At 43.8% G+C, this 23,350-nt stretch overlaps 1 protein-coding gene across 1 annotated transcript in view; it reads right to left on the minus strand.

Moving 5' to 3' along the window:
- Positions 1-22,770, minus strand: part of LOC115370740 (NLR family CARD domain-containing protein 3-like) — a 23,967-nt gene extending 1,197 nt beyond the window's left edge. The window contains exons 1-8 of the mRNA XM_030067895.1: positions 22,688-22,770; positions 22,447-22,525; positions 22,053-22,281; positions 19,566-21,366; positions 19,296-19,469; positions 14,341-14,473; positions 13,211-13,235; positions 8,734-8,808 (exon numbers count right to left, since the gene is read on the minus strand). Of these exons, the coding sequence (XP_029923755.1) occupies positions 8,734-8,808; positions 13,211-13,235; positions 14,341-14,473; positions 19,296-19,469; positions 19,566-21,366; positions 22,053-22,281; positions 22,447-22,525; positions 22,688-22,755 (2,584 nt within the window). The 5' untranslated portion in view covers positions 22,756-22,770. The remainder of the gene's footprint in view (positions 1-8,733; positions 8,809-13,210; positions 13,236-14,340; positions 14,474-19,295; positions 19,470-19,565; positions 21,367-22,052; positions 22,282-22,446; positions 22,526-22,687) is intronic.
- Positions 22,771-23,350: the final 580 nt, after the last annotated feature.

A 23,350-nucleotide genomic window follows, 5' to 3' on the forward strand; every position in this document is an offset into this window, starting at 1 on the left:
TTTTTTTTTTTTTTTCAGACAGGTCGCCAGCCAATCAGCTGTCAGGCCAGTCTGGTCCGGCTGCCTCGCCAGTCTGACCTTTTTTTTTGAGTCAGAAAGACGGACAGGCCAATCAGGGGCCAGCAGCCTGTGAAGAGCTCAAGACCTGATTGGACCCGCACCCGGCTCGCCCCACATCAAGGGGAAACCGGGGATCCCCCCCCATAACGGGAGTTGCTAGTTAGCAGGAAGACTAGGCCCTTACATAGCAAGCATATGCTTAGAGCTAAATGGCTAACGTTAGTTAGCAAGACAAGCAGACCATGCTGGAATTACCATTAGCACTAGCTAACGTTAGCTGGCTAATTAGTTTGCTATCTTGCTGATGGACATTCCAGCATCATATGGCCCGCTTGTCTTGCTAACTAACGTTAGCCACTTTGCTCGAAGCATAACGTTATACAAGGTCTAATTTAACGTGAGGCGGTTCCTTCAAACTAACGTTAAAACTTTCCATGGGACTCGGAGGCCAGGCGTCTCTTCCAAACTACACGATTCACGTGAACGACCCGACTGACCAAAAACACAGAGATTGGAGCCGAAAGGCGACAAGTTTGCATCCTGAGAAGTGCGACTCTAACTCTGTCTGAGAATAACTGAAGAAAATACATATGAAATACTTTAAGTTAAATTTATTGAACCACTGACAGTCAAACCAAGTTTAAAGTATAAAATATGATAAGCAAGTCGTCCTCGACTGAATCGACTTCGAGCCGCTTCTACATTTGAGCCGTCCTCCATCCTCAGCGTCTCTTTCCCTTCCAGTGTTGCCAACTCCTCAGTAAGGAAAGTAGCTATTGGCTCTCCTAAAAGTCGCTAGAAGTCGCCAAATGACGTCATCGCCTAATTTGCATAATTTGCGATTTGCATGTGATTGTAATGGACTGTAATGGGCGCTGTAGGAGAGGAATAAGGGCGCGATCAACGCGGCTTTGTGCATGTGTGATTCATCTGCTGCCTGCAGGCGGAGTGGTGGGTCTCCTCTCTGCTCCTCTCCTGACTGCAGCTGGAGGCTGTGACCGCCTGGGAGGACTTTGGGGCGGGGGAGGGGCTCGCGGCAGCACCCGCTGCTCGCTGAGAACAGGAACTGCAGAGGAACGACACGAGCTTTCAGTCTCCAAAATACCAGAAAAGTCTCCAATAACACCAGGAAAAGTCACTAGATTTGTCTCTAGTCGCTTTTGACAAAAAAAGTCACCATGGAGAGTTGGAAAGTCGCCAGATTTAGCGAGAAAGTCGCCAAGTTGGCAACACTGTTCCCTTCCTGTTGCAGACTGGAGGGGTGGAGTCACGTGACCACACACGCTGGACACGTAGTACAGCGTCTTAAAGGGACATGAACATGCCTGCCTACACAGCCAAAAAAGACAAAAACGACTTTTATTTTGTTTTTTTTTAAAATACCGAACATACCGACATGAGCAAAGTGACGTCGGTTTTCGTCATAAATTTTGGTATCGGTAAATTTTCGGTATATCGCCCAGCCCTAGCTGAGGGGCGTTCTGATATAAAACGGTTACCCTACATATAGCCCATAAAATAAACACACAAGAAAATAAAAAATAATAATTTATTGGTAATAATGCAACAATAAAACTGAGAACTATTCATTCTTCCACCAACCAAGATAGAGTGGACAGAACGGTTGCCAAGCAACACAGACGCTAAGATTGCTTTTTCATCTAGTGCCATCATCATGTCACATCAGGCTATTTGGGCTCGTTAATGTTGAATTGGATATTTCCATTAATAGTGCAATTGTTAAAATAGTGTTCAGTTATGTCTGGACTCCTCTTTTGGTGGTGTGCGTTTGGCGACAGGTGCGTTTTTGCTCAGACGTAGGCCTATGACTAACATCGGTTGTAACAATGACAATAATAATAAAAGTATACTGTTAATTTACCACACATCAGCGCTGTCACACTGGGCTCTAGTTTCCCGGCGCAGCGCGGGGTGGTGCAGTGAGGCGAACCCCGCGCAGAGCTAGTTTCGACCGGCGAAGCGGGAGAGGCGGACGGTTTCCAAGTTTCAAAGACCGAGGTGCACAAAGATGGGAGTGGCGGCACAGCGGGGGGAGGTGTCTACAGATTCAGCTTGGCACAGTGACAGTTTCGTGCCAAAAGGCTTCGCCGAGGTGCGCCAAAAGCTCACCATCTGAAACCACGTCTACTTTCAGCGCAAGGCGGAGCGGAGCCGGCGCAGTGGAAGTTTGGCTGACAGGCGGGCAGTGCGCACACGTCACCACAACCTCACAGATTGTCAAACACATTAACAATAAATACCCACAAAAACCACTATTCAATGCTACTATCTCAATCAGCACATAAATTTATCTCCATATCGACTGTCCCGTCACATCTGATGTCAGATCAAAGGAGATTGGCACCGTTTGGCAGCGTCATGGAAACCCAACCTGATCACCTGTCAGTCAAACAGTGTGTCCAGTACGGTGATGTCTTTTTTCCAGTCATGGTGTCTGGAGCTGCTCCTGTTAACTACAAGTTCTTCTTCCATATATATAAATATTCCACTCTGGGTTTCCGTTATCCGGTAATCACCGGACTAATTTGTAATTTGTAAATGTCCGGTGAAAATATTCACAATTTGAATTTTATTAAAACAGTCAATTTCCACGTAATTTTATTTATTATTATTATTATTTAAAAAAAAAAAAATAGACTGCGTGATCCCTGTCTCCGGTGTACCAGAGAGAGAGAGAGAGAGAGAGAGAGAGAGAGAGAGAGAGAGAGAGAGAGAGAGAGAGAGAGGTTTTTTTCTGCAGAACCGGATCAAAACAGCACAGCGAAGTCGCCTGGAGGAGAACAAGGTCACAAGACTGATGCGCATTGCAAGTTGTGGAGAGACACTTGAGACTTTTGATTTTACTTCAGCTGCTGAATTAAGTTTTTATTGCATCTATTTGATTTCAAGTTGGCAGCACGCCGCGTTATTAAAATGGTATGAGCTTTTTTTGTGTTTGCAAATTGTAGTTGCAATTGTTTGCAATTGTATGCAATGTTCATGTTAAAAGAGCACAAGCTTGTGCAATATTTATTGATTTATTTTAGACGTTATGCACGTGAGTCAGTTGACGGCACTCATTTAATTTGATACAGCCTCTTTTCAATAAAAAGATTACGCTATGAATTGACATGCCTTGATATTCTTATATAGCCTGCATATAATTTTAAGCTCAATAAATTCAGATAATATTTGACCGGAATTTCAAACATTTGTCCGGTAAATTGAAAACCTGTCGGTCACGTTGTCCGACAGGTGCCAATTTTTTGTTTAGGGGAAACCCTGACTCCACACAAATTGAAAATGTAAAATGCATCAGTTCCTTGCCAGACTCTGGGCGTTTAGAACAGCGAATGTAAAAACTTCAACCTTTGTTTTAATCTCTAGTGTGTTGTTGCATCAGTACCCTGATAGCATTGACTTTTGGGCCACATGTGGCATCTAGCTGGTTCCTCTGGCTGAGATGTGATTCGGCAAAACACATGAGGGCCACATCATAACCACATTGGTTTGGCCATACCTTCAAAAATGGAGGGGATTTCTCCTCTGGGACAGTTCTGTAATTGAAGCACTTGGCCCAGATAATAGATTTTACTTTTGGGCCACACCTGACTTGTAACTGGCAAATGTGATATGGCAGAACACATGTGGGCCACATCCTAACCTTCAGTTTGGCCATACACTCTGACACCTGCCCAGGTGGCAGAGTGGAGGCTTTTGCAGCACATGACCAGGACCTTATTTGCCTAATTTTTCCCCTGGCTCCTCTCATCTTTCAACTGGCTTGGTAAGTGAATTTTAAACCTTTTAAATTTTGTTGAACTAATGATAATAAATGGCGATTTTATTCTCACTAAGTTATGGTTCCACAAAACCTTTGGTCTTTGGAGGAGAAAACTATAAGATGATTAGCCAAACAGAAGTGTGTTCTTCTTTAAGACGTGTGAAGGCGGTGACTAGACACAGGCTTATGGCTGCGTTAGCATCCTCGCTAAGCCTGCTGCTTTTAGGATGAAAATGTTTGATTCAACTTTAATGATCTCTAATGTCTGATTTTGCTAAAAGCGGTCGCTAACTTTAAGCGCTACTAACATTGGCTGCTAACACAGCACCTGTGTCTATATGAAGCCATATGAAGCACGGTATATAAATTATATTAGCAGCTAACGCAGCTCCCGTGTGGTATATAAATTATATTAGCAGCTAATGCAGCTCCCGTGTGGTTTATAAATTATATTAGCTGCTTAGCTGCTAACGCCACTGTGGTAATACCACACTGGGCGTTAGCAGCTAATATAATTTATATACCGTATATAAATTATATTAGCTGCTAACGTTGGGTGCTAACGCAGCTGAGGCGTGTCAGTGGTGATTAGCTGCTAACGTTAGCGAGTAATGAAGCCAGAGATCTATGCGCGGCGCCTCTGCCCGTCCACCAACATGAATATATGGTCGAGTGGCCATCTTTCAGTTTCTATGTGCTTCTCTTAGTGCAAACATTTCACTCGCCTTTGCCCTCAAAAGTGTGTGTGCGGACCGGGAGACTGGTTTAGCGAGTAACCTAGCTTAAGTGTGGTCTTTCAAGAACTACAAATCCCACAATCCCCTGGCCGCAACGAACCAATCACAGTACTTTTCTGTAGTGATGCAACCAGTGTCACGTGAGAGGTGACACTCCTTGGCCTGTCTCCTCCCTCTCTATGCATCTGACAAGTGACTGACTGATTCAGCTGAAAGTCATACATACAGTTTATGAAATATAAAAACTTTTTGAAAATTTGCAGTGCATTACATTATATCAAAAGCTACAATAACACTACTCTTTCTAATGTTCTGCATTGTGAAGGTGCTGTTAGAAGAAACCCAGTGACTTCCTCAGTCTCAGACATGGCTTCATCTGGCTGGTGACACAGATGGTGGGAGAAAAGAGAGAAAAAACTGCTAATGAAAAGAAAAGAGCTGGAGCTGACAGTTCAGCTCAATTTAAACTGTTCATTTATAGTTACATACTGTTCATATTTTTTGTACTGTTCACTTTTGTTTGCACTACATTTTGTGAAATAAAACTTTGAAGCAAAACGTGTGTGTTTAATTTTCATACATATCATGGATGGTTAAAGTGATCCATATACAGGGCGACTTAATCACTGCTCATATTGCACTAAAATTATTATTGTTATTTGGTGCCAGCAGACCTGTCATTCACTTCAAGTAATGTCACTCTGTCAACGATATGAAGGCCACATAAGGACCATATTTAGTTCACTCCTGGTAGAAGTCTGGTTTTGTTATGGTTCAGTTAAAGCTAATACACCCCAGGGCCAGATGTGGCCCATCATTCACTTCCGAAAGTGAGCCAGGTAAAAGGTTTGGTGTAAATTAGTTTAGCTTCTGGGTAAAATCTGGCTTTTGGTCTGTGAGCCACATGTGGGCCACATAAGAGCCATGAGGCTTTACCAGAACTCAGCCATACAGGCGTGCCGTATGAGGCCCAGCTGTAAGCCATATGATCTTTTGGTGTTGGTCCAGCTGTGGCAGAGGTCTGGCTATGTTATGGTTCAAACACAGCTTTCATATACCTGGGCCAGATATGGACCGTCATTCACTTCTGTAACTGGGCCACATCTTTGCTGTTCATTTGGGCCACATCCAAGCCAAAGGAAATTTGCCATTGGGGTAAGTGATGGAGTTGAAAGTTGCAAAACAAACATGTAGGCTATTTATTTGAATATGGAGAGGATTATCCTTTGAGGTAAAAACATTCATTAAAAATGGGGGCTTCACAGTTAAATTTATATTTGCTCGTAAAAATCAATAACTTTAACAGATGGTGACAGAGCTGGAAAAAGAGAGATGTGAGGCAGGTAGGTAATGGAAAGACGGGAATGAGGAAGACGAATGTAAGGATAGATGCATGGATGGATGGATGGATGGACAGATGGATGGATGGATGGATGGACAGATGGATGGACAGATGGATGGATGGTAGCTCCAGCAACATTCCAGCAGTCAAGACTGGCCTCATTGTCCTGAGTGTGTTGCTGCTGCTGCTCTCTTCCTCCATGTCAACTGTGTAAACGTTCATTACGCCTTCGCCCAGCGCATTTTAAAGGCGAGGACAGGGGCTCATTTGATTGGTTAAATGTGAATCGGCTGTGTCAAACCCACTCCACGCCTTCTCTCCTCCCCTCCGCCGGTAGGAAGGACGGCGGAGTCCACTGAGCACGGCGTGCCAAACTTGCAAAATCCACCTGGCCACACCCAGTTGGCGAAGCGCAGCTGCACTGTGTCCCCGCCTCGCCAGGTCTGAGAAACTAGAGCCCACTGTGTCCACTTTGTGTGGAGATAAAAGGCAGGAGGATCAGGAGGCAGCAGGGAGAGGTAGGCTATTTCTCCAGGGAGGCCACCGGACACAGTGGGTTACCCGGCTGCTCATATATGAATCCCCTCAGGCTTTCTATGTTTTTTCAGCAGCATCTTTGAGATTTTTTGTGCATTCGTTCAAAGACAGGGTGACATATTTTAGGTAATTTCGTCGTGGCGAATGTTGAAGGAGTCGGGCTTTAATTTGCGGTTGCCCTCGTTCGCCCTGCGTCCCATATGAAGCTGCACATCAAACCAGACTTTACAGACAAGCCCCCAAGGTGTGTCTGAACTTGGTGCCTGAAAGTGCCTCATCTTCTGGCAGTCTGCCTCGGTTATGGCTTGGTGGTGGGAAGATTTGTCACGTCCTTCTCGGCGGAGTTTCTTTACCACACCGGTGAAAACATTGTTGCTGGTGGTGAATTCAGCGTCTTTTAACAGACACCAAGCAGCTCCTCCAACCACTGATCCAGGCTCAGGCCACCCAGCAAATCAAAATTCACCACAAAGTCTGACATTTTGTTGACAAAAGTCTTGAAACAAATGTGACCTAACGAGGAAGTGGAGCGCAGAGTAGTAACGCTATGTCCGTTTACACTGGCGCAGGGATATTTTGTGCTGCGGTCTGCCAGAGGGTTACACTGATTTTACAACGACATGGAACGCAGCTCAGCCAATCACATTTAAGGATGGGAAGCACCCGTTTTATAATTAATGAATTAATATGGGCTACTACAGTATAATGAGTATTAATCTGTGTAAAGAATGAATGAATTATTCTGCTGCGCCATCTCAGTTTGACGACATCAGCAATATCAGCCTAGCCTATATGAAATATTATTGTAATTTTGAGTGTAATGCTCAGTTAAATAGGGTTCATTGGGTCATGTTAGCAAGATGGAGCCTTTATTATTATAAGCGTCAGTCTGCTGCTGCTAGGTAACATTTTTTTTTTTGTTTAGCTTCCCCATTCCCGATGCCCTAGCGCCGCCTATGGTGATAGGCTACACCTGTGACCCATCAAATGTGATTTGGTTTGGTTCAGCAGGTAAAAGCAGCTGAGAACAAACAGCAGAAACTGCAGCTGCAGCATCTAAACAGCTGAATGTTTGCTGCTTTGTGTTCAGGAGTCAAACAGAAGTGGGAACAAGTCGCGACAGAATTGAAGGATCTCAGCGTTACGATCGACTGCCATCTCTCCTTCAAGGCTCGGGGAAAAAAAGTCTGTCAAGGAGTCAAACTGAGTTTGTTGAATTTGAGGCTCATGAGGAACTCCATGTCAAGTCAAGCTGCTAAGATGTTGCTGCAGTCAGTGATCCTCTCTCACATTAGCTGTGCTTTAACAAGCTGCTCACAGGCTGATTCCACAGCACTGAAGCCACTACAGTTATTGGAGAAACAAACACTGGAGACTCTTGATAAGAGGCCGCATCACTTCCACCAGCGCCCACTTTGAAGGAAATAGAAGTTCCTGAGCTGGAAAACCTGCTCAGGTATGCAGATGTGTGTGTGACTGACAGAGTTGTTCATGGTGTGGCTCCTCCCCTCTCAGCCTTTGTTAGCAGGAGCATACGTGGATTACATTTTGTTCAGGCACTTTTCAGGACGTCACAGGTCCTTCTCTTTTCAGTCAGGCACTTATTGTAGGCAGCACTGTTGGGGTCCTGATGTGTTCACATTGAAGAGACGGTGGGAGGAGTCATAGCACCGTCAGTCTCCGGCGTATTGTCCAATGAGTGCGTTGGTGAAGAGGAAGTTGCTGTGTGTTACGTTGCTCCGTTTATTCTAATGTACCATTCTATTAGCCATCTATTTGCTCTGCACATTTCAGCATGATTGATGCAGTTATTTCATTCAGGTAGAAATAATTGTATTCTTTATATTTTCTTGTTCCCTGCGATGGACTGGCGATCTGTCCAGGGTGTTTCACTGCCTTCCGCCCTATGTGTGCTGGGACAGGCTCCAGCAACCCCCTGAGACCCTTGTGAGGATAAGCAGTTTAGAAGATGAATGAATGAATGAATGAATATATTCTTGTTCTGCTCAAAGATTATCCACTCACAACTTTGTAAAGCTCCATTCATCTGTAATGCCAAAGTTCCCTGTATAAAAGGCAAAACAAGAAATCTGTGTGTCCAGTCTGCTCTCTGCCCGGAGCTGCTGTCCAGGGCAGAGAGGTCCCAGCACATATTCAGAAACACACTATTCTCAACATGGCCTTTTGGCAAATTCTGGTGCATTTACAGAAATGTTCATTAATGTGCACTGTCCCTGTTAAATTAAATTAAATTAAAGTAAATCCACACTTACACTTCCTCAGTCCTGGTTTCCCTGGTTTCAGCCACTGCTCTCCACCATGGTCCACCCTGGAGGAAGAAACAGAGGCTCTGTCTCAGTTCAAAGGCTGTATGCTGCCTAGGTCGTATTTGTAGGCTGTTTACGTCACGGCGTCACGACAAGTGCTGTCCCAATTCAGTTTTACCGCGCGGGGACCTGATAATGCAGCCGACCGATCCAGCCTATTTCTGACTCATTTGCAGGACACACCTCCACGATGCTTCACGGCCGACATTACAGACTACTTCCCAGGGTACCTTTCAGTCCAGTTGAATTTCTGGATCAGCCACCATTGCTGGAATTATGAAGCATGTTTAAGACCGTCTTAATGTTCATATCATGACGTTTGGATAAGTTTTCATGCCTATAATTACCACCATAGATTGGGTTTAGCTGTTAACTGTATCTGAACAACGCCTGTAAATGCAAGTTTAGTTAGATGAGTTAGACAGGCATTTTGCATGATGTTTCCATAGCAACCATCAGCGCATCAGGTAGGTTACAATGTAGCCATGTGTACAGTTACTTTAATTGGGATAGTCTGTAGGTCTGAGGCGTGAGATGAAATATAAGTCGGCCTAAGTAAACAAATAACCAGTCAGGCTATGTCAGCGGGTGCTGTTATAATAAACGGTGTATAGGTAACTATTTTACCTGATCACGCTGCTCCCTTGTGTGAAAATACATAACCCGGTTGCGACGGGACAAGCGATTGAGCTCCTGCATCTTCGCAAAGATAAAATAAAATAAAATACATAAAACTATAGAATCAGTGTTGTCCATCTTGAGAGCGTTGAAGCTGCTTATCGTTTGGTTTCATGCACAGGTGTTCACCGACACACCTCTGAAACCTACTTAGGCATTTTACGCTGCATCACTCAAATGCGCTTCGGGAAGCCTCGATAATAATGACGTAGGAATCCTCTGCAGGCTACACCGTCCCAATTCACTAAACTTTTAGTTCCAGTAAACCTGATATCGGCACCTACGAAGGACGCCTCCTACGTAGGGACCGCAGGCTGCGACCCAGTAGTCATCTAGCCCTTCGATTGAGACAGACCCAGAGTCAGAGCAGCAGATTCTCTTTGAGGAGGGAAACATGGGCAGGAAACAGTGATGGGAATAACAGCTTTATAAATAAACACGTTACTAACGGTGTAACTTTTATCAGTAACGAGTCATCAAAAAAAATGACTGTTTCCCCGTTACAACGCCGTTACCGTTACTGACAATAAAATTCGCTGTTACTAGGCTGTAACTGAGCTCACTGATGCGGCTTCAACCGAGCAGCTCTCTGTCAGCAATCAGAGCTGCTTAAGCCCCAGATCTTTTTTTATTATAATTATTATTATTATTTAATTATCCTATATGAAAAATGTGCGTCTTGTGCAGAAAACGCAGCGTGTCAATTTTCAAACCGATCGGACTTTACACTTTTTTGTAATTTATCAACATGAATGGAATTCCCCACCCGGACAAGAGGGTATCACTACTTTATCAGAGGCCGTTAGATCAGTGGTTCCCAACCTTTTTCTTGAGGGACCCATATTTTCACCATTGCAGACTTTGGCGCACCCCTCCACCCACCCCCGGCCCTTCCTTCCCTCTTCTCCTCTCCCTTCACACACACACACTATTATTATTATTACCTTTTTATTGTTACATTACTATTATTAATTTATTATTACTAACTTTTGCATGCATGGTGAAGCGGGATAAAATAGGCTAATGCAATAATGCAGGTTCCTAACGTTAAACTGCTCTGCATCAAAATTGTAGCAGCCTACTTTGTTTTAAATGCACATGACTCAAGGATGTCAGTTTCCTAAGCCAATAAGGCTATGATCAAGCTAACCAAGAGCATGGCCTATACCTTTTAAAATAAGCACGTCGGGAAGCAGGTCGGGTCCATTATTTTAACCGACTTGCGGTCCGAGTTGCGGTCGGGTTGGTTGAAAACGTCGGGCGAGTGCAGGTCGTTTGTAAGTGTACCCGCACACCACTGGCATGTCTGTGTGTGTGTGTGTGTGTGTGTGTGTGTGTGTGTGTGAACGAGAATGACAGGGAGAAAGAGCGCTATGCAGAGATGAATGAACGGAACAATATTTATATTTTAAAATCGTGTTGGGGGGAAAAAAGCAGAATCAGTTTGTGGTGCTTGGTGTTGATTGTGTGGCGCTGCACCACACTGGTCTGTGTATGGGAAACACTGACTTTCTGCAAGTTTACTCTGTTTACCTCTGTGAGTGTGGGAGGGTGTTCACGTGACAATCGATATGATATAAAAATCATATCGATATATTTTTAAATGTGATATGGAATCAGACTATATCGCATATATCGATATAGTTCAAATTTGCGCTGTGATCCTCGCTCTGCTGCGCTGCTGACCCGGAGCTCTCTGCACTGCTCCACGTGCCCCCGCCCCTCCTCTGTCGTGCACAGAGGAGGGGCAGGAACACACACCCCGGCACTCTCGGAGTAATTTCATGGGGCCGGGGCCGTTGTCGCGTGTCTCCACCGCAGGAACTACCCCGATGGAGAGAGTTCCTTAACTTTAACAGGGGCTAAAAACGGCCCTGCCTCGGGGGTAGGGACTCGGAGCAGCCCCGAAAAACTCCTGGGTGGGGCAGCGGCTTGGGGTTTACTTGGTGCTGACTGGATTTCCTCACGGCGCGATGTGCTGTCAACAGAAAGCAAACAGCTGGGCGCTAGGCGTCCCTAGCAACACGGCCAACACTACCAAGCTAACGCTAACGTGCTAGCTAACGTTAGCTAACGCTAACAACACACTTTTAGTCGGCATTTTTAGGGGCGCTAACGTTAGCTTTAGCGGACGTTAGCTAACCCTAACAACAGGCTTTTTTAACAACAGGCATTTTGATGCCCCGGTCATGGTCGCTCAGCCGCCCGGTGACTTTACAGGAACTTTCCTCCTCCTCAGCCTCTCAGTGGAGACACGGCAGGTGAGAGGGCCGAGCCAGAGGACGTTCCTGTAGCAGCTCCTGCCCCCCAGATACTAGCAGGAACACTGCAGAAGCCCCAGCCACAAGCCATCCACAACCCGAAAAAGCTCCAGCCCCGTCAGGTCATATTTGGCTTTGGCTATGACTGAACATTTGCTCTCACATTGCGGAAAAAATATCGGGATATATATCGTATATCGATATTCAGCCAAAATATATCGGGATATGACTTTTGGTCCATATCGCCCAGCCCTAACCTGAAGAGGCCATTTCCCTCTTCTCTCCTGGGCTGAATGGAGAAGGTGAGCTGCAGAACGTCTGTTTGCAGAACACCCATGGGATTTTAAATGATATTAGCACTATTAGCTAACTAGCTAACGTTAGCTAGCTGTAGCATTTGCCCATGTGGTCTGATATAGGCTAGCTAACACTAGATAGCTAATGTTAGTCTTTGCTATTTACCACAGCCGATCTTATTATTTAAATTTGAATACCTAAATACTGTACATTATGCTTTTACTGAACTGTTGAGTGTGCATATGATAAGATTATGAAGGATGATGACTCAGCTTGATAAATGCTGCCTGCAGTACATAAGTCTGTTTAAAACTGAAACTATCTTTGCTTATTAACAGGTTCTTCTTGGGCATCAATCCTGAAAGAGGCTCAAAGACCAGGAAGACAACAATGAACCCTTTTGAGGAAACTAACTGACTGGGGCATCATAGTTTTTTTGTTTGTTTGTTTGTTTGTTTGTTTGTTTTTTGTTTTTTGTTTTTTTGTTGTTTATTTTTGCTGCAGCTAGGGTGGCCATTTCCACAACACCAAAAAGGAGGACACTTTGGGGGTTGGCGATGCGGGCCCGGGGGGGGGGGGGGGGGGGGGGGGGGGGGGGGGGGGGCTATTTTAGTCTAGTTTTAGTCAATAGTTTTAGTCAATATTCTTTTTTAGTCTTTGACCTGCATCATGTTGGCTTTTTTTTTTCTTTTTCTTTTTTAAAATTTAACAATATTTTAAATTATTATTTTAAAAATGTAAATTACTTATCAAACAGACCTAGCAATTCAGCTACCAATGAATGAGCAGTAGTATGCCTGTGATAACATAGATTGAAAAATAAGCCGAAGTGATACCTCTTCTCTGAATAGACAAGCTAAGCCAGTGTGCTGCTGTTAGCCAGTGACTTCAGACTTCAGACAGCGCCACACACACGCACTCCGGCATGAGCACACAGCAGCGCAGGAGGAGAAAAACTAACACGCTTCCAATTAATGCACTTTCTGGATTGTAATTTAAAAGTCTATGACGAAAAATATGACTGATATCGATGTACAGTCCGGGCCAGCGTTGCGTTCAAGTGCAACTCCAAAAAGGAGGACAAATAAGCGTCCGGCTTGAGGCTGCGCCGGACAAGGCATTTAAATTCCGGACTGTCCGGCCTAAATCCGGACGTATGGCCACCCTAGCTGCAGCAGTTGTCAGGCTCAGTTTTGAGTTGTTCTTTTTGTACTTTTTTTTTAAGACAACGTTGCACTACAAGATTTTTGTACAGCGCTGTTGCGTGTGGATTATAGAATGTTTGAGACTGAGAGGAGCGCCTGACCCCTTCACGACATCCCTTCATCGCTCTCTCCCTTCCTCTCTTACCTTGCCATGTAGGCCTCATTCCCATCCTCTTACTGTTATTGGGACACAGCTGGGGAGTTGAATGGCAAGTTTCTGCACAGTTTCTCTGCATTTTAAGATGCTTTGGAAAGTTTGACGAGGACTAGGAAGTTGAATTTCTTGAATTCTTGAATTTCTTGGCATTTATGTTGAATAACCCTTTATTTGTAAATAAATATGCCATTGGGCTAACATTGACTTTACCTCAGAGTTGTGTGTTGGTGTGTTCATTGTACAATGATTGTAAATTCACAGTAAATGGAAACTTCATCTGCATTACTTTCACAGTAAATTACTGGCCAATTTTTGCATGATTTCCACAGTTTACATAGTAAATTCACAGTAAATTACTGTCAACTTGTGCATTACCTTCACAGTACACACTGTAAAAGTACAGGGCCTTGTTGTAATGATGTTCAGCAAAAGGTTGTACTTCCCCAGTAATGTACTGTAATATCACAGTAATTGCTTTGTCATTGAAGCTGTGAAGTTACAGTACACAGTTGTGCTTTTACAACAATGCATTGTAATATCACAGATGTGAAATTGCAGTAAATTGCTGTGAGTACATTTCACAGTATATTGCTGTCATCCTTACTGTGAAAGTCATGCAAAACTTATCCAATAATTTATTGTGAATTCACAGCGAAAAATTTTGCAGTGCAGCCAACTAATTTAACATATTTGAATATTTTTTTTTTTTAAAAAAAGGAACGTAATAGTTACTTTTCCTGGTAATTAATTACTTTGACAATGATGTAACTCAGTTACTAACTCAATTACTTTTTAGTAGAAGTAAATAACCTTCCCTATGAAGGATTTAGCAGACCACGTCACTCATATCCACCATTCAACATGAAACAATACTCCTCAGGCCTCTGTAAGACATTGTGTGTGTCTCTCCATACCTGAGAGCCTCCAGTCTCCAGGTTGGATCCTCCAGTCCAGCAGAGAGCAGCTTCACTCCTGAGTCTCCTGGATGATTGTAGCTCAGGTCCAGCTCTCTCAGATGGGAGGGGTTGGAGCTCAGAGCTGAGGCCAGAGAAGCACAGCCTTCCTGTGTGAGCAGACAGCCTGACAGCCTGCACACCATCACAAACACAATCAGTCCACCACATCATCTGCTTTGTGTTTTCACAGAAACCTACACAGCTTAGGAATCTGTTCAGTGACATGAAGCTGTATGCATGGCTGGAGCCATTTCTTTGATACTGATCAAAATTTATAGAAAAATTTAAAATATTCAGCAGTCTAGTACATGTAAGATGTAGAATTGCTCTCTGGGAGGTTGACATTGTCTCCAGATGAAGAGCAGCTTGCTGCATGTTTCATTCAGCAGGTTGACAACTGAGGGTGACTTGTTATATTTCAAAAATGGTTCAGTCAAATTCTCCAGTATCTCCAGTTTCACAGTGACAAGACAGAGAGACAGAACAATCTGTTGGAGCTACATGCACACCTATGAGGTTAACGTTTTAATGAAGAAGCAAACATAAGAACAATGGGCTTCATTCACAAACAGTGCATACGCACAAATCTGTGCTTAAACTGTGCGTACGATCGTTTGACGCACAAATCTGGGATTCATCAATATTTTCTTACCCGAATTTGTTCTTACTCTGCGAACAAATTTAGAACTGCCTCAGTCCATGTGTACGCACAAATGAGGAAGGCCAAACTGACTTAGAAAATGCAAATACACACCTTTTAAGTACATGCAGAGTACATAAAACCACATTCATTAAAAAGAGATTTAATTAACTTTTTTTAAAAATAATTAATATACTAATATATTGGCCAGATGTATTAAATAACCATGAAATTGACACACTTTCACCCTCATCATTGTGACAGTTATTAAGTTGTTAAATTGTTGCAAATGGATTTGCCTTTTTCATTTGAATCAAATGTTTTTCGGATTGACTTGTGCCTGTTCATTAGGAACACACATAATTGCAAATATAACAGTACAGTTACTTTGGGTTCTCCTTGGATGTCATCACTTTCACCTTCATTTTGTGGACATGCTCCATGAATGGATGTTTGTCCAATTATTGCTGCTCGTCTCTCATCCTGTGGCGTCAGTGGTGTTTCTGCCTATGTTGCCGCCCGAGGCGAAATTACTGCCTTGCGCCCTTCCCAGTTACTACTCCTACCGTCTATGTCAAAAACTACTGTGTGCTGTTAGATCAGGTGGACCTTGTCCTCCACCAGTCTCCTTCTATTTCCTCTGGTCCGTAATGCGTTTTTTGACATCAACTTTTATGTCGGACCACTTTTTTTTCACCTGGGCCACAGTGCACTTCTCCAGGGATACTACGTTAACAGCCTTGGTTATTGCTATCCAAGCATCATTTTTTTAATTTTTTTTTTTTTACCATGGTCACCCCCGAGGAAATACTCTGGAAAAGTATTCCTTTTCTGGCTTCCACCTCGCACACAATTGTTTCGATTTCTGTGGTTGTAAAGTTCTTTTGTTTTTTTTTTTGTTTTTTTTTTGCCTCTAGGCACCATCGCTTCTAACAAACTGTGAAATTTCTACTTCTCTCCTCATGTAACAGCTTCCTTCATTCATGAATCAACTCTAGGCAAACGGTTTCCATATATGGAGAAATGGGGGCGTGGTAGTATGCTAATCACAAATTGCGAGCATGCGCCTGTCAGATTAGAATGATTCTGATTCACAAACATACACAAGGTGGTGAGAACAAAATTGGTCGGTACTCACGCGTCATGAATCCCATGACCTCATAGTCTGTGTCAGTGTCTAATCTCTAAACCCAAAGGAGAGCAGAGAGAGGGACAGTGGACAGGCTGCAATAATAAAATGCATTTTGGTTTGATTCCTCTAAAGCCTATAGCTCTACATATTTCTGCATCATGATGTGGTTGAATATTATTGCTGGCCTACATGAGTCAAGTAACATTTTAATACAGTAGCTGTTTTACACTCTCATAATAAGTTAGTTTTGGTTTTTAGTTGGAAACTGGAAAATCTATAATGTCATGTCCATATTGCAATGAATTGTGGGTAAGTCAGAGAAGTCTGCAACCCAAGCAGACTCTCTGCAGGTCTGCAGAAAGTCCACTTGAGGTCCCTTCTGGACTCTGGACTTGTGGATTTGGAAAGCCCTCAGCACTCGCAGACTTCCCAGGAACACGCCCTCAAAGTCTGAGAGTCTGCAAGTGAGGTCTGGGGGATACCAGTGTTAAATTCAATTTAGTTTTAGTCTTAGTCTTGTGTCAAATGACTAGTTTTAGTCATATTTAGTCAACTTGTATTCTTTTTTGTTTAGTCACATTTTAGTTGACGAAAAGTTTTGGCATTTTAGTCTAGTTTTAGTCGAAGAAAATCCAAATATTTTAGTCTGGTTTTAGTCGAAGAAAATCCAAATATTTTAGTCTGGTTTTAGTCGAAGAAAATCCAAATATTTTAGTCTGGTTTTAGTCGAAGAAAATCCAGTATTTTAGTCTAGTTTTAGTCAGTAGTCTTGTTTTAGTCTTTGACCTGCATCATGTTGGCTTTTTTATGTAACAATACGTTAAATTATTATTCTTATTTTAAAAATGTAAATTACTTATCAAACAGACCTAACAATTCAGCCACCATTGAATGAGCAGTAGTATGCATGTGATAACATAGATTGAAAAAAAAGCCGAAGTGATACCTCTTCTCTGAATAGACAAGCTAAGCCAGTGTGCTGCTGTTAGCCAGTGAAAATAGAGCGGAGTGGCAGCTCTTCGCTTTGTTACACAATCTATGTCAGTGCGCTGCTGTTTTAACTTTGTTCTCGCCGCGCTACGCTTCAGACAGCACCGGTGGGTGTGTGCTCCTCAGTCTCACACACACACACACACACACACACACACACACACACACACACACACAACGCGCATCCAATGAATGCACTTTTTGGATTATAATTTAAAAGTCTATGACGAAAAAGAAAAATCTCCCGGTTCCCCCGATGTAGAGTCCGGGCCTGTCTTACACCATTGGATGATATGCAGCTTTGCGTTCAAGTGCAACTCCAAAAAGGAGGACAAATAAGCGTCCGGCTTGAGACTGCGCCGGACGCCGGACAAGGCATTTAAATTCCAGACTGTCCGGCCTAAATCCGGACGTATGGCCACCCTATCCAGACTAGGGCCTGACCGATAAATCGGTTATAGCCATTAGAGAATAATCGGTAATCGGCCAAAAGTTGGCCGATTGATGCCGATGTTAACACTTATTTATCACTGGTTAAATGCAGGGAATATGGTGTTTTCTTAGAAATAATGTCCTTGCGTTACGTATCCAGTAGAGGGCGCTCCGACTCCTTTCACGTCCCGCTCCACAGTCCCCCCACAGCAGAGAGAAGTAGAGAGAAGACTGAAGAGCCGACAGCGCATTTACTGAGCCCAGCGGTTTGCCTCAATGTTAAGTTAATAACTAGTTTGTGAATTAAACAATAACTCAGTAAGTTTCCCATTCCCCATGGCGAGCCTCGCTGTGTCTGTCACGCTTGACTGATATGTTAGCAAGCTAAAGTTAGGATAACCTAGCTTCAATATTACCTTGCTAAGCACTTTGGGCTGCATTTATTTACAGCAGCGCACGGACTGTGTTTTTTAACTTGTGGTGTTGAGGATGAAAAAGCGTTTCTGGGTGAAGTTCTAACTTCATGGAGGAAAGAAAATGTGAAAGCACGTTTAGAGGAAATCAGAGAGGCGCATTTCAAATCATGTTTTACCAGAGACTTTTATGACGCTGTTTATCCACCTACCTATTACCTACAGATAATAATTCACTAAATACACTCACTGACCACTTCATTAGACACTGTGCAATGTAATGCACAGCAATAACAGGCCTACCATGAATTGTACTGTAATAAATGTCTTACTTTGTAAATGTTGACACTGTCAGAGAGACTTCTTTATGTTTACTGAGATGATAGTGGGTGTTGCTGTTGGTGTGGAGAGCAGTTTATTGAGAGGTGTTCACAGTATTTTGACCCTCTGATGCATGTAAGTGGGGTTGACAAAATATCAGACACCTCAATATGATGCTCCTCACACCAACACCCACTACCACCTCAATAATAACCATAAAGAAGAATTATCAGCTTTCTTACAGTCAACAACATTTTAAAGTAATAGGTTTAGTCTAATGAAGTGGCCAGGAGTGTAAACGCCATATTCATGTGAACACAAGTAAGACAAATGCTTAATGTCTGAGTTTCAAAATGGCCCACCTAACTAGACAGATTTGTAACATTATTTTTTAACTAATACATGTTATGTCTTACTTTGTTTTTTTTACAGATGGCAAAAGAAGGTGGGTGTAGTATGGTGTGGGACTACGTCACCAAGGATGTCACTGGTGAAGCAGTCTGTAATATTTGTGCAGCTTCTGTGAGCCAGGGATCAAGCAAGCAAAAAGCAAAAAACACAACCAACCTTTGGCAGCACCTTAAAGCTAAACATGATGACATGATGATACTGCCTTTTTGCACATCATATTTTTGATTAGTTTTATGTGCAAATTGTTCATATGCTGCTTGTTCAACACAATTTTAATAAAATTAATAATAAAAGTATTTGAAAATAGTAAAATGTTCACCCTTCAATTAATGTCTTTGTAACAAGTGTTTGGAACTATATTTAAGCCATCCAAAGCAGGTATTTCGTCTTTTTTTTAATTGAAAAATGTAAAGATATATGTAAAAATTTAATAGGCCGATCTATCGGTTATCGATTTTCTTATTCCCTAATACTGGAATCAGCATCGGCCCCAAAAAATCCATACCGGTCGGGCCCTACTCCAGACCTCAGTGTCCTCACAGCTGGCTACAGGGGAGACTGCATGTAAATCAGGACTGAACTGGTCATGTGTGGAGCAGGTTGAGGAATCCTGACCTGAGAGCCTCCAGTCTGCAGTGTGGACTCTCCAGTCCAGCAGAGAGACGCTTCACTCCTGAATCCTGCAGATCGTTGTTACTCAGGTCCAGCTCTCTCAGACTAGAGGACTGGGAGCTGAGAACTGAGGCCAGAGCTGCACAGCTTCTCTCTGACAGATTACAGCCACTCAGCCTGAGGAGAAATGAAAACAATAAATTTAAATGTGTTTCTCTTGTGTAGAAAACCTCATGTTATGTGTTTAATATATCCAGTTATCTCTGAACCTACACAGATTTCTTGGAGGCTTTGACCACTGGAAGCAGCCTCAGAAGAGCCTCCTCTGAAGCAGAGTATTTCTTCAGGTCAAACACGTCCAGATCTTCTTCTGATGACAGTAAGATGAAGCCCAGAGCTGACCACTGAGCAGGGGAGAGTTTTTCTCTGAAGAGACGTCCTGAACTCAGGTACTGTTGGATCTCCTCCACTAGAGAATGGTCATTCAGCTCATTCAGACAGTGGAACAGGTTGATGCTTCTCTCCGGAGAGGGATTTTTCCTGATCTTCTCCTTGATGAACTTGACTGTTTCCTGATTGGTCTGTGAGCTACTTCCTGTCTGTGTCATCAGGCCTTGTAGGAGAGTCTGATTGGTCGGCAGTGAAAGACCCAGGAGGAAGCGCAGGAACAAGTCCAGGTGTCCATTTGGACTCTGTAAGGCCTTGTCCACAGCACTCTGGAGGAGTTCTTTTAGTTTAGTTTTCTTGTTGAATCGTGCAGACCACCTGGAGGTTGATTTTTGTGACATCAGATTGACTCCAGAGTTGATGAATGTCACAAAGACATGAACAGCAGCCAGAAACTCCTGAAGACTCAGATGGACGAAGCAGAAAACCTTGTCCTGGTACAGCCCACGCTCCTCTTTAAAGATCTGTGTGAACATTCCTGAGTACACTGAGGCTGCTCTGATATCAATGCCACACTCTGCCAGGTCTGCTTCATAGAAGATGAGGTTGCCTTTCTCCAGCTGCTCAAAAGCCAGTTTTCCCAGAGACAGGATCATCTCCCTGGTCTCTGGAGTCCAGACTGGATCTGTCCCATCTCTCCCATGATACTTGACGTTCTGCACTTTGGACTGAACCACCAGGAAGTGGATGTACATCTCAGTCAGGGTCTTGGGCAGGTCTCCTCCATCACGGGTTTTCAACACGTCCTCCAGAACTGTAGCAGTGATCCAGCAGAAGACTGGGATGTGGCACATGATGTGGAGGCTTCGTGACATCTTGATGTGGGAGATAATTCTGCTGGCCTGTTCCTCATCTCTAAATCTCTTCCTGAAGTATTGCTCCTTCTGTGGGTCAGTGAAGCCTCTCACCTCCGTCACCATGCCAACGCACTCAGGAGGGATCTGATTGGCCGCTGCGGGTCGTGTGGTTATCCAGAGGTGAGCAGAGGGAAGCAGGTTCCCCTTGATGAGGTTTGTCAGCAGAACGTCCACTGAGGTGGACTCTGTAACATCAGTCAGGATCTGGTTGTTGTTGAAGTCCAGAGGAAGTCGACACTCATCCAGACCGTCAAAGATCAACACAACCTGGAACTGCTCAAACCTGCTGATTCCTGCTTCTTTGGTCTCAGTGAAGAAGTGATGAAGAAGTTCCACCAAGCTCAACTTTTTCCCTTTCAGCAGATTCAGCTCTCTGAAAGTGAATGGAAATGTGAAGTGGACATGCTGGTTGGCTTTGTGTTCAGCCCAGTCCAGAGTGAACTTCTGTGTTAAGACTGTTTTCCCAATGCCAGCCACTCCCTTTGTCATCACTGTCCTGATTGGTCCACCTCTTCCAGGTAAAGGTTTAAAGATGTCTTCACATCTGATTGGTGTTTCTGGTGTGTCTGGTTTCCTGGATGCTGTTTCAATCTGTCTGACCTCATGTTCCTCACTGAGCTCTCCACTCCCTCCCTCTGTGATGTACAGCTCTGTGTAGATCTGATTCAGAAGTGTTGGGTTTCCTGCTTTAGCAATCCCCTCAAACACACACTCACACTTCTTCTTCAGGTTAGATTTGAGTTCACGTTGGCACGCTGCAGCGGCAGTTTCTGAATGAACAAACAACAAAACATCAACAAATCCATGTTGTATTAAATATGAGAAATGTGAATATTTCCTGGTAAATATATCTATTGGTCCTTTTCGACTGTAAGAACTTAGCGAGGTGTGCCGAGACCTGAAGAAAAACATTTTTCCAGGTAAAATTTCCTGGAACTTTATTTGGGCCCTGCTCCAGGAACTTTTAGGAGGAGCTAAAAGGGCTGTCCTTCTTGATTGGTCAAGACGTAGCCATGACAACACTTCTGTAAACATGAGCTATCAGAGGACAACAACACAAAGCAGCCGCCGCCAAACAACAGACGGCAGAAACAAATGAAGAGCTGCACGTCCTGATCAGGATTTGGGGAGAATAAAGTTCTCAGCCGGAGCGCTGCCGCTGTCCCGGGGAAGCCAGCAGGACGAGACGGGAAAACAGGAAGCTGCTTTTCACCGGCAGGAAGGAGGAGGACAAGCCGCCCCCTGCTGGCCAGGAGAAAAAACTCTTGTGTGTAAAAAGCGTCAGAGGCTGAAATAATCTGTCATCAAGCAACAGCCTGACGCATCACAACTGCTTTGATCTGATTGGCTGTTTGACTCGGCTCTTAATGTAATTTTTTCAGTTTGACTCAAACTCAGATTTTTTTGTTTATAATTGATTTTTTTTTGGGGGGGGGGGGGGGGGGGGGTTACTTACTGCTCCACAGACGCTCAGCCAGCTCCTCCTGCTTCATCCTCCTCAGGAGGTGCAGTGTGATCTGCAGAAAAAACTCTCTGCTTCTCTTCCTCTGCTCTTCCTCCTCACCGTCCAACACCTCCTCATCCTCCCTCTGCCTCTCTGAGCATTCTGGGTAATCTGGACTCAGAGACCTCTGCAGGTTTTTCAGCTCCTTCTTCACAAAGGTGTTGATGTTCTCCTCCAGCAGCTGGAGCAGAAAAATAACAGAATTAGACTTCCAAATTAAAATCTGGACACAAAACACCAAATCAAATCCAGGTCAAAGAGGCTGAAAGATACAGAGAGCAGCACGGAGACGATTCTGAGCAGAATGGTTGTTGTTCAGTTGGTATGTTGTTGTACATTTACACACCATAAATATGGAGGCCAGGTCTGTTTGATGCTGCTGGGCAGACTGAGCACTGGGAACCTCTGAGCTCTGCTGCTGGACTCTGTGGAGGACACACACACACACACACACACAGGATTATTGGATGTGATGTCTTGAAAGAGGAAACTCAGTCAACAGAGTCTGAAGGGTCGAACCAATTCTGGATCTCATGAATCTGATGACAGAAAAACCATCTGATTTATCACCAGTTTGAAATAATTACCCATCATCCACAGTGAGGTGGCTGTCTTTGAACTCAATAGGGTGACCCTTAGAGTGGTCACTCCTCATGGACACACAGCTGGGCTCAGGTCCAGGTTCATGTTCAGGTCCAGGTTCAGGTTCAGGTGGGTCTTGTCTCCCCTGCTGGATCCTGATAGAAACATTATGAACACAGTGAAGGGATCTGCTTTACTTTCTTAGTCACACTAACATACTAAGATAATAATGAGTGACTTCTCTTCAGAAACAACACTGTGTGTAAAATGGAGTGTGAACACACACAGAGCTTTTCCTGTGAATAATGCTGCTGTGCTGATTTGCCTGCTGAGCTCTGAGATGGAGAACAGTCATGGACAGTCAGAGATCCTCATCTCACCTCTTAGCTTTGGTCTGGCTGTCATGTTCCCCAGACAGAGTGCTTTCAGAGGCAGGGAGCCCCTCCTCTCTCTCCTCACACACATCCATAGCCGAGCCCACACCTTGACACAAACACAGCGGCTGATTGATGACAACAAGCTTTCCATGACAGGATGTCTCATCACTTTCTGTTTTACTGATTTTCTGATAATTCTTTTGCTAATTTTTCAGAGTTTGTGTGTGAAAACTTTGAGTTTGAAAGCAAAGATACTTTTAAAAAATTAAAAGTATCTTTGCTTTCAAACTC

The sequence above is a fragment of the Myripristis murdjan genome, chromosome 13 (assembly GCF_902150065.1).
Source record: "Myripristis murdjan chromosome 13, fMyrMur1.1, whole genome shotgun sequence".
NCBI lineage: Eukaryota > Metazoa > Chordata > Actinopteri > Holocentriformes > Holocentridae > Myripristis > Myripristis murdjan.